Genomic DNA, 12,223 nt, shown 5'->3' with positions numbered 1-12,223 from the left:
TCCGTAGACTCGTTAGAATCGTCCCTATTGAAATAATCGTTATTATTTTCTCTGTATTCCGAAAATGCGTTATCCGTCATATGTGTTTCCATATATAAGTAATTGTACTTACAGAAGTGTTGTTATTATCATTTTATCCTTTATCAATCCAAGCATTCAAATTTCGAACTGATTTGAGATACTACCGCTGCCACCAATTTTGTTATGCCGTGGATAAATTCCAGGATTTCAGTCAATTTAAATACACAAAAATTTATTTTAAGTGATCACAAATTTATTGTCACTTTTAATATTAATTACACTTAAATGTTTAGCACTAAAATTATAGTTAACAACAGTACAGTTAATTAATCACTTCTATTTATTACTGAATATTCTAAACTTATTAACAATATTCTGATTCTTATTCTTCACATGAATTGAGAAAACTTTATTTATTTCTGTTTCTACTTCAATGATAGTTTCCTGTCGACTGACTGAATAACAAAAATGAAAAAATATCAAAATACAAAAGTAGTGCTACTAATGTGTTACTGCGCTTGAGAAAAATAAGTAAGAGAGTTGCCATGAGTCTCGAGACACAGGCGTAATAATATTACAGTCAGCAAAAATTAAATACACGTATGGTGTGAGGTAGTCACGGCGTAACAATACACACACACACAGACGTCCACGTAAAAACTGTCGTATTCAACTCTGGGGACCTTAAAACGTGGAGATATGTCAAAATTAGCGATTCGCAAAATCGGACCCATTACTATAACGTCCCACTGGGAAGTTAATACATACATTCATCCATTATTATCATTTTTATTAGATACAAATGTTAATAAGGAAGCTCAATTCCAAGTCAGCGTATCCAAGCATGTAGTGTAAAAACAAATACACATCAACTCAATATTGAGATTATGCTGGCCATGTGCTTAGAGCGTCATAGTTCTACTTTACCAGGCAGGGTTCGATCCCAGTAATAACCACTTTTTTTTCTACTTTATTTGTTAGATTAGTATGTAATTGTAATATTGACATGCCATAATTCATTCTTTGTAACAATTTGATTTTTTTATCTCTATACTCATTGAATTTATTGACGCTAAGTCGAAAAATATTTGAACAGAGCCATAAACCTTTTTTTTGTATAAATACATTGAAAATAGCCTGTGTTTACGACTTATACATCTTTACATGTATTCACAATGTTATGTTATTAACATATTATTATAAACATTGAAAAGTACTTTAAACAATACGTGGTGAGTTCCGGCACTTCGCCGGCAAGCTTTACCCTCACTGTCTGTGCCCAAGCCTGCAGCTTCTAATTTACAAGCATAAATCAGCGGATTGTAAGTATGATAGCTCGGTGGTTAGAGCATCAGTCTTTTATTTTGATGGGCATGGTTCGATTCCAGTCATGGTAAAGTTTTTGTTTCTTTTCTATTTGTTAGATTTGCATGTAATTATAACATTAACATGCCAAAATGAATTCTTACTAATGATTTGATTTTTTTTCCCCAATTATTTATGTAATTGATCAACGCCGAGTCGAAAAACATATGAATTGGTTGTTTATATAAGTTCACAATCAATTCCTATTGTTTTTTGAAGACAACATTTTCTAAAAAAGAGAATCCATAGTAACTCGTTTCTCACCCTCAGCTTATTTTCAAAAGAGTAATTTTTTTTTTTTTCGAAATTAATTGAAGAATAATTTAATGAAATATACGAATTAATTTATGAGCACATAAAGTCACTTAAACGAAAAAAAAAAAAAAAATTCTGTATCTGTAAAAAAAAGGATTATGGCCCTGTTCAAATATTTTTTCATTTGTCATCGATTGATGAAAAAATAATTTTACATAAAAATTAAAATTTAAAACTCATTTTTTGCATGATAAAATTTCAATTACGTGCAATTTAAATGAAAAAGAAAATTTTTCCGTAATTGAAATTGAACACCGTTCGGTAAAATAAATGTTGAACGCTCTGACTACGAATTTAGTATATTTCCATTTGCTTTGTTTACGTTTAGATATCATAAGCTTCAGGCTTGGTAACAGAGGGTGGGGGCTGAGCGTGCTTGTCAACTGCCCGAACTCGCAGTCTTTTCTCTGAAAAATGAGACGGAGATGGATGTATACATTTTGTTCTCTGTCTTGCTCGGAACAGATGATTCAAAAATTTGTGAATTTTGTGCTGTCCTAAGGCTTCTCTTTTTTAATGCATCCCTGAAAATTATCATTTTTTGAACGATTTCTCTGTTACCTACCCAATTTTAATTGAAATCGAGCGTCGGCCTTCTACCGCACAACGCGAGGGCGTAAAGTCAACTTCGGGAAAATTTCTGACTTCAGCCCAGCCTTAACGATGCCGAGTGTTCGTGAACGACAAACTTAGGGCAACATCCGTGAATCTTACGTTGATGTGGACTACGGCTATACTTTTTGTCAGACTTAATTTCTTTGCCCCGGTGGAAAGATTGGTATCACTTCGACTTCGATCAACTCTTTTTGAATCAACTTGCCTTGATGTAATCATTGCTGAAAACGAGAAATAAATTTGAATAAACGACTCTATTCAATACTAATAGAAATTAAAATAAATAATCGACCTCGAGAAAATCACGGAAAATTTGAGTCGTTTTACCGTAAACGCGAGCTTTGATTTAATTAAGGATACTAACGGATGGAAATAAATTTGAAGAAAAAACATTTTTTGATATTTATTGATTTTTCGTATACAATAAAGTCACCATGTCAATTTCGCGATTTCATTACTATTCAATCTGACATGAAAACTTAATAAAAAAAAGGGTAAACATCTAAAATATATCCCCTAGCCCCGGTTGCTAATTCAGTGAATATTCAAATTTGCTCAATTAAAATGCCGTAAGAGAGACAGCGGAGTTCTTAACGGACCACGATGAATATAAGTACGTGTAGAGAAAATCAGCTATCGTCTCATATCTGTAAAAGAAACGGCGCCACGTCATTGCTGTTGGAAAGTCCGACATTTTCAAATTGTTCTACATGCAAAAAATGTTTTAAATCATAGAGTTGCGCCAATTCCGGCTTATTCTAGTAATAATATGATATATAGGATGAAAAATCCGTCGAAATTAATAAAAAAAAATTACTTAATTTGACAGATGACATTAAATTCCATTTAATCTTAATTATTTTTGCTGTTTTTCAATTCTTCCAAATAATTATAAAAAAAGGAGAATTTGTTTATTTACAGACTCATTTGAGACGTACACATGGTGTGACGTCTCATTGACATTCGATAATCGCAGTTTAAGTAGGATCCATCTACATTACATTGTATGGTAAAAAAAATTTTTTGCAGCTACAGGTAAAAATTTTCTACTCAACTCTTTCAAAAGTAGAAAAAGTAAAGAGAGAAGTTTTTCAAACACAGATATTGCTGTTTCTAAAGTACGCCTGAAAATGATCAAAGAATTTATTATACCAGGTTTTCAACTTGCTCTTCATTTTTTACAGGTAACGTTCATCATGAATGCATTTAGTCGAAATCCGCTGTGGTTTGAATTGTAAATGTTTTATGAACTGCAAGTTCTAATTTTTTCTTTGTTTAGGTACTATTTTTTTTAGTTCAATTTCATTGACTCAAGATTTATGCAGTAAAATCAATAAGAATTTAATAAAGTATTACCACACTGGTGTATACAGCTGAATGTAATCGATCACTCCAAGTCTTTGAGGAATTAAAAATGTTGCTGTGCCTCCAAAATCAATTTGACCTCGATCTAGTAAGCCGATCATACCATTCCACGTACCATTTTGATCTTGATATCCCCACGTATTTTCCCAGGTAAGAGTCATTCTAAAATATTACGATGAAAAAGTTATGTATCATCAGCGGAGTAATCATAATGTGATCAATTTTATGTGTGGTACGTACGTAGCATTCATCCTTTGAACGAGATGCTGAATCCAAAAATAGTTCGCTTTCGTTACACCGTCGATTTTCTTGTCTGCAAAGTCACTTAAGTGATTCAATGTATCTGGATTTATCATCTGTAATAAAAAGTCACCATTTATTTGTTGTATATTTATTCACAATTAATATTTAATTCTATATTGCACTGTTGTCTACTTCTGAGACAATAAGGTAATCTACCGTGTAGACGACTTTTTGGGATGTGAATAAAGACTCGGTTTAGCTAGCAGTGTGTTCTATAAAATTCTATGTAACTGGGTGCGATGGCACTTCTGGAAAAATAGTGACTACGGCGCTTTCAACAATTGTCAGCGTACTTGTGACTGTAATTAATCAGTCTTTTGACCAAAATACGTTTCCTGATTCCTGGAAGTGTGCTCTGGTGGTCCTAATCAATCAAATCAGTACTCTGAAGTCGCCTACGGACTTTAAACTCATCACGCTATTCCCTTCTTTACTAAGATGTTGGAGTGACTAGCCTTTGAGCAGATCTCGTTTTAGTTAAATTGACACAACTTGCTCGATCCACTGCTATGCGGTTTCTGACCAGGAATTAGCACTCAAACTGCCTTACTTTAACCATTTAATGACATCAGAACCAATGGAGACAATCGCAAGCTTATTGTTATAATTGTTCAGATTTGTATAATTGTATTAGACATTATTCAAGTAGCAAAATTTTCTTAACTTTTCCTATTTAAATATGATTTTTTATTCAAATTCAGAAAAAGCCTACAGGATTTAACCTTTTCTAATAGAAATGTTGAAGCAAAGAAAATAATTTCTGAGTATTATTTTTCCATTGGAGTCATTTGAATCCTATAGAAACTATTTTCTTTTCCGCTTATACAATGAGACATCACCCCATTGGACGAAGACATAATTAAAGCATAATCCATAAAATATCATTTCCCTATTAAATCACGTCAGATTTTAATATATTTAGTATTCATAGCATTTCTCCTCAACTGTGATATTCGATCCTAGTTTTCATATAATTATAATTTTATTAAATAGATCGAAGGTATATGAATTTATTCTTGCTTGTTTAGTATTTAAACTGTTTTATGGTCAAACCAGGTAAGCTCTGTCGTGACTGTACGCTCTATTTGAAAGTAAGAAATAATAGATTATGATGAGCAAGCATAAATAATGAGCTGAGGCGTTCCCTTTTCTTTCTTAGGTAATGCGTAAGGATGAATGGTAACCGACTGCGTTACATTTACTTACTTAGAAGTGTTATTGAGACAACTGGTTCGACTTGTACAGGGTATATCGTGCTTCGATAAATGATATCGAAGACGATTTATTACCTGTAGTAGCTTTCTTTGTCAGGTAGAGGAGCGCGGATAAGAAGATTCCTACGGTCTCAAGATACGTGAATACTCTTATCGGTTTAATGGAGGAAGGAGAGGATAAGGATACGAATTAATGTACTGGATCCAGAATAAGTGAAAACAATTATGTATGATACACATATATGTATATTGTGAACAATCAAAGAAATAATCTATTGTCACATGAAGAGTGAAATGTGTCCCTTCACAGAAGGGCGACGTCTCCAGTACCAAGGTTAAAAAATGTTGCTAACATCTATATGTTTGGGAGCGAATTCCTGACTGTTCTAGAGTCAGAGTCCCGCAACATCAACAGTCGTCTACAGAACCAATGATGGTACCGGAACGATCCTGGATAACAGCCGATTTTCACTCCACATGATGCTTAAGTTAACATCTAACGGCGCTGCAGTATCAAAGTGGGTGAATAACTCCCACGATTAATTGTTGTTATAATATTTAGTTCGAGATTGAATAAAGATTGTAACAGAATTGTAACCTGGTTAAATAAATCTTCCGAAACCTCAGAAAAGAAAAGTAATCATCCCCCATTTCTACAATTTTTCCATATTTTCCCAAAAAAATTTTTTTTTTTTTTTCGTTCTGGGGTTTGGCTTTACCCCTTTTTCCAGAAGTGTTTCACCATAGTATGATCAATCCCTTTGTAGCTGTCGTTCATCTGCTCTACCACCAACCCCTGGTTATCCAGGTTAACTAAGTACTTTCTTCAACCATTTCCTCCTGGCAACCAAAGGCTTCTCCAAAAGTAAGAATGAACTCGATGATATAATAGATCCTCTCTTAAACTTCACGAACGTTCACTTTTTTGCAATTAATTGTAAGACTCACAAAACACAGTGATATCCTCTCGACACAACAAGCAATGCCCAGTGACGACTTTTCAACTAGACAGGCAACCGCCAAGTGAAGCTTCTGGTAATCAATCGTTCATCCATTGCTTCTTGATTAGAAGTAGGGCGAAGAACTTAATTACGCCCCCTAGTGCTATAAATCGTCTCTTAGCTGACTATTTCCTCATTCAACTAACAGAATAGTAAGAGGATATGAGACGGATGATCCTCAAAAGATACGTCGTGTTACAACAGGACGTCAGAAATCGATCAAATTCTGCGTCTTTGGTGGTTTATTACGTTGGCTGTTGTTTACACAAACGGGTTAGTGATACGAGTTGGGTTGAAGCTACTGTTCGATTAAAGTCATCAAACAAGACACTGACTGCTGTCTTACTAAAGATCTCGTGCGGTGACATAATTATTTAGACAAGAAAACAACGAAATTTTGATTATCTATTCTTGGTCATTCGGAGCAAAGACAATAAAAAGAATTTGAATTTCACCGGTTGAGCCAGTAGAATAAAACTTTATTAGTTGAATAAGTCAATTGGTACCAATCGAACCAGTAAATTTGACTCATTAGACTAGTGAATGAGATGACATATCTATATATCTATATATACACGAATACATGTATATAATCTGATGATTAGAGATTAAATTCATACATTCTTATTTATTTCATTCTGTTCTGACTTGGAGGGGCCCAAGTCAGTTAGTCAGAAATATTCAAAAATTGTTAATGCCGGACTTGTCCACCGGCGCGTCAGTCAACTCACTGGACCAATCATCGGGAAGTATTTCCCTCATGGCCCAGAAGGCAACTCTACGGCCCTAGTGACGCCAACAAGCACGCGGTCGAGCACTTGTGGCGTCAGTTAGCTCCAGGCAAATCAAGCGGTCAACTCTGTAGAAAATTACAAAGTCAGTTAGCTCCAGGCAAATCACGCGGTCATCTCTGTATAACTTTTCGCAGTCGAATCGCAGATTTTTCAGTCAGCTCACCTTTTGTAGTTACAAGTACGGTCAAATAGACTCAGACAACTCTCACGAAGATACGTGAATCATCAAATTACTCTCATCAGTGCCAGTGGTCCAGTATATTCAGTTGTAGTGTCTTTGGGCGCGAAGCTGAACTGGCGTCGACGCCATAGTGCCTCACGGACATTCACCTATACATCGCTCCCCCGAACAACTCTGGTGTATACTGTGAATGTTGCTATTCACTGTTTTTTGAGACTATGTTATTTGGTGAAAAAATAACCATTAGACAACTCATAAGTGTACAAACAATTATGGTACAGTCAACTCAACTATATGTAGTGATTATTAAATTCTATTGAGTATGTTAAGTGTTATTGTTGAATAAAATCTATAAAACCCAAGCAGTTCAGTGTTAATAAACTATTTTTTGGAACCTTCTAGCATCCAACCTTTGTTCTTATTCTGCTCTTAATTATTACAGTCCACTAGTTTTCAGTTTGCTCATTCGGCCGACTCGAAGTCAGAACACATTCAAAAATATTGAAATTGATAGAAGGACAATACAACCTATTACATCCTTACAATATCTACGGAATGAGAATATAATTTATCTCAAAAAAAGTTATCTATAACCTACGGATTTTTCTGTTGATTCCATATTCATCATATTTACATTTAGAGACGACACAGAACTTTTTGTCTTGATATTCATGTTGAAAATATATTTATTAACGATGGAATCGTTATAAACGACATGAGTGTGTTTTTATTCATTTGATATGGTTAGTTACTTTATTTCAGTAAAAGAAAAAATTGTGCGTTAGAAGAATTCGAATGTACCTTATAGATCCTTTTTTTCATTATTTACAACGAATTTCATTGTTATACACGAAAAAAGTATGTTTTCATTTATGTCATACGGTTGGTAACATTTTTTTAGTAAAAGAAAAAATTATGCGTTAAAAGTACTCATATATGTAGAAAGGGTCCCTATCTTTATTGTTTATAACAATTTAAAACTTATTATCTAAATATTACTATGATCAATATTCACTTGTTAGTAACAATGTTCAAATGTTATAAACACAATTCCATATTATTGACAATTATTATTGATTATTATAGCGTCTTTAATACTGTTTTCTCAATCCTGACACGAGTTTAAAATTCTTTCATTGCTGATTTTGTTTTTTAAATTTTTTTTTTCGATGAAATATTGTCATCATATATCCATACAAGTATTCCAATCATTCAATATTCATATTTCTGCAATGATCTTGAAATTTTGTCTAAAAAATGGTATAATTTATGAATTGAGAAATTCAGGTCATTTTCTATTTTTGTTAGTTTTTTGGTTCTGCAAAAAAATGGCTACACCGATTTTGCTAAAGATCTAATCAGTTCTAAGTTACGTAATTACGCGTCGAATACAATTGGTCCCACATCGATATCATTTTTTGTTCTCGAAATAATCGACCAGGAAAATTCCGAACGAACGTACGCTCATGCGCACATACGTACATACACACAAAATTAAAATTCGGGATTCACAAAATTGGACCCATTACTATAACTTCCCAGTGAAAAGTTAAAAAAAAGTAAAATTTTTCTGATATTTTTTTAGCGAGTGAACCTATTTGAATTTTTCGTCGACTATTGACATCTTCTCAAAAGTCTGTAGGATTCTGTATATTTCAATAGGATAATTTAAGCGGGGATGTTACGACGAAATATGCTACTAGATGATACATCGATATTACCAGACAACAAATGCATGGAACTTTTGTGAAAAAATAATTAATGAAGAAAGAGAAGTTTCATATAACTTTATGCGAAGCAATAATGAAGCAGTATTGATCAATAATACAAGATTAAGATCACACGATAAAAGCAACTTGTCATATACTCGATGTATATGTAGGGGTAAATAATTTAAATGCAATATGGAAACGGAAGTAAAGCAAACAGACAAAAATGTTGTATATTTTAGAGACAATACAATCGGGCGAATAATGGACTTCTGTATAGAACATAATAGAACAAATTTGAGTGTTACAACATTTTTATTAGATTCATACAATAATGCATATCACATATTAAACATTAAAAAGAACTATAATAACAATTACAAACGATTGGATACGTATTAAGATAATAATAGCAAAACAAGGATGAAATACCACGGTACTTATACATACAGTATTCTTTCTTCATTTATTTATTAGAAGACTTTTATACGATTTCACTACAAAAATTCCGATGGATTCTCACAAAAACAGTCGTCAAGGCGTTAAAAAGTGTTAATCAAGAAGTTCTCATAGAATATTATACTGTTGGTTCTCATTGCATCTTATAAATTTAATACCAGAATTAAAAAATATTATTTTTCTATGATAATGAATTTTTATTTATTCTCATTGGACGATCATAAGACGTCATTAGATTTTTTTATAGACATGTGAAGCATGCGGCTAGTAAAGTCAACGCTGTCTTTTAAAATCTTTACTCTCTTTCAAGATATACAGACCATGCACTGCACAAAATTCTTGTCAATACCCTGGTTCTACCTCACATATACTATTGCTTGGAGGATTTAACGACTCATGAAGACACAAAATTCCCGGATACGCATATTTGTAACGTGAGACTAATCGCTTTTGACATCAAATGTAAAATATAAGCACAGGACAAAAAATACTGATGAGAAACGTTTCTTAAAATGACAAATTCAAATATAGAATCCTAGATATCACGTCTAATGGAAGCTAGTCTCAGTCAAAAACTAAAATAAACAAACCAGTTACGCGTTGCTAACGATAAATTCTGTCGTATGTTAATCTATTCATAGATAGACATACAAACAATTTAATATATATATCTTATTAATCTCTTTAATTAATTCTATCTTTGAACTTTTTTTCAACTCTATCGCGACCTTGTTTTTTTAATTGTTTATAGCAAAAACGTTATTCAGGAATTTTATGAATTTATATTCAATCACTTTTTACAAATTTAAGTGCTCTTTTTGAATACTATTAAAAAATTCATAAATTCTTATTTGAATGATTCTTTAAGCATTTATTTTGTTATAAACAATATGATGCAGAGAATATATGTTTTTTAAAAAAAGGTTAAAACATCAAGTAACCGTTGCCCTCGGTGATTTTTCCTGAAAAATGTTCAACGCATTGAACACAATAAGCCGGATATTATTCTCTTCGACCATACCAGCAAGCACGTATATTACATTGAGTTCTCAGCCTCGGCTAAGACGAATATACGTGCAAAAGAAAAGACTAAATGGGAGAACTCATGTATATCTTGGTTTGCGGGCTTAGAAATGGCAGAAAATATCCGACAAACAAGCCTAAAATCCATTTACTCCGGACTCATCTCGATAAATAGAATTATAACCAATAAATATACTTTAGACTAAATGTTTTCTGTAAAAATACTGTTGTTCTATAATGATTACAATTTTATATATTTTATCAATATTTTTTTTTTCTATACAATTAATCTTGTATATTATTTTGCATATACATAATGCAGTTGCTGTAGAGGTAACCTCGAAGAACTACGATAGTTTCTATAGTTTCCGTAGTTCTTAAAAAAGTGGAAGCGAGAAAGATGTTTTGTTCAGATAGGATTTATATAGATTTCTCTTTTTCCATTACCTCTGCACTTGGAATTTACCTGAATTTGCTGTCGGGCACCTATAATACGTTAAGACAAGAAAGAAATATATATGCATTTCTCTTTTCCGAAAAAGGTAAGATTGTCCTAGGGCGTTTTGAACATTGGAGCTAACTTGTCCTTTCAGTCTACTGTTTCATTTAGTGTCGAATATTCCATCATTTTATACAGAGAACTGTGCAATTTTATAGAAATATTCATTTCATAAACGGAATTCATTAATAATCGAATGAAATTTTTTTAGTTTTACCTTTCAAAAGACGTGTGATGTTTTTCTGTTTTCTGAATTTATAAACTAATATTGTTTTTCTTTCTGTAAAAAAGTTTATTAAGCTACAATCAATTCGATGACAGTTAATTCAGTTTGTAATCTACAGGACATACAGATCCTCGATACTAGTCACTAAAACAGGGCTGGATAACCAACGTTTCCGGAGTAAAGACAAGAAAATTTATAAGAATCCAACATAGGCTCAGCGTTACTCGCACTCAATCCTACGGTAATCGTAGCTACCTTTCTTTATATATTAATTGTGATAATTAAAAAATAAGAAGTAAATGATTTTTATATAAATGATTATTTGAAGCAAACGGCTAGTACTCTGTGTAAATGAGAAAGATAAAGATGATTATCCGGTAGCCTGAAGAGCTATTTATTGCGGAGCGGATCGCGAGCAAGTATCCGACTTGCAATACGACGAACTTCGCGGCGGAGGAGAACGTCTTACGTTCTCGGGGTGACCGTGTTCTACACGAGTCTTAGGGATTATCAGGATAGTAGTGTATAACACTTACTTTCCTAGTGATGATGGTTCAAGGGTCTTGCTCTTATTCCACCCGAGAAATGAATGTCCTCAATGCCTCGCTGGCATAAAAAATATTGCAACTGATGATGACAGTACCTCTTCTGGTAGAGAACATGAAACGGTTCGTGACGAATTTAGAAAAAGTTTTATTGTTATTTCAGGCATACTGACGCCTGTGAAGTAATTCGAATAATTAATTTCCTCAACTTAAATAATATCTAAACCATAAAAAATTATTATTCAATGTAAAAATATAGAACTTGATTATACACAAAATCAACCAAGTACTTTAAGTGGTCATCTTCCAGAAGAACCGATGGAAATCTCAGAAAAAACAGATGAAAACTATGGGGATGTAGAGAATAATAACATAAATCAAAAATGCGCTTTTCGCGGATTCTGGGGAAAAAATGCAAAAATACTGAGAATACCCTATTGATGACACTCATAATTACATAGAAAAAATTGAAGACATGCTGGATGAGTTAAAAGAAGTAGATATTCAACAAAGAATAGATGAATCATCGCGTATTTTTTATCACAGTGCATGCAAATATGCATTTAACATGAAATATACACGATTCAT

General features: G+C 32.9%; 1 protein-coding gene across 1 annotated transcript in view; it reads right to left on the bottom strand.

Annotated features, from left to right (window-relative positions):
* Positions 1-4,606, bottom strand: part of LOC118071449 (glutamate receptor U1-like) — a 106,831-nt gene extending 102,225 nt beyond the window's left edge. The window contains exons 1-2 of the mRNA XM_035090615.1: positions 3,922-4,606; positions 3,673-3,843 (exon numbers count right to left, since the gene is read on the bottom strand). Of these exons, the coding sequence (XP_034946506.1) occupies positions 3,673-3,843; positions 3,922-4,037 (287 nt within the window). The 5' untranslated portion in view covers positions 4,038-4,606. The remainder of the gene's footprint in view (positions 1-3,672; positions 3,844-3,921) is intronic.
* Positions 4,607-12,223: the final 7,617 nt, after the last annotated feature.

The sequence above is a fragment of the Chelonus insularis genome, unplaced genomic scaffold, assembly GCF_013357705.1.
Source record: "Chelonus insularis isolate UGA/USDA-ARS -01 unplaced genomic scaffold, ASM1335770v1 contig_84_pilon, whole genome shotgun sequence".
In the NCBI taxonomy this organism is placed as follows: domain Eukaryota; kingdom Metazoa; phylum Arthropoda; class Insecta; order Hymenoptera; family Braconidae; genus Chelonus; species Chelonus insularis.
Note: the sequence above shows the minus strand (reverse complement) of the source record. Positions and strands in the feature narration are given on the sequence as shown.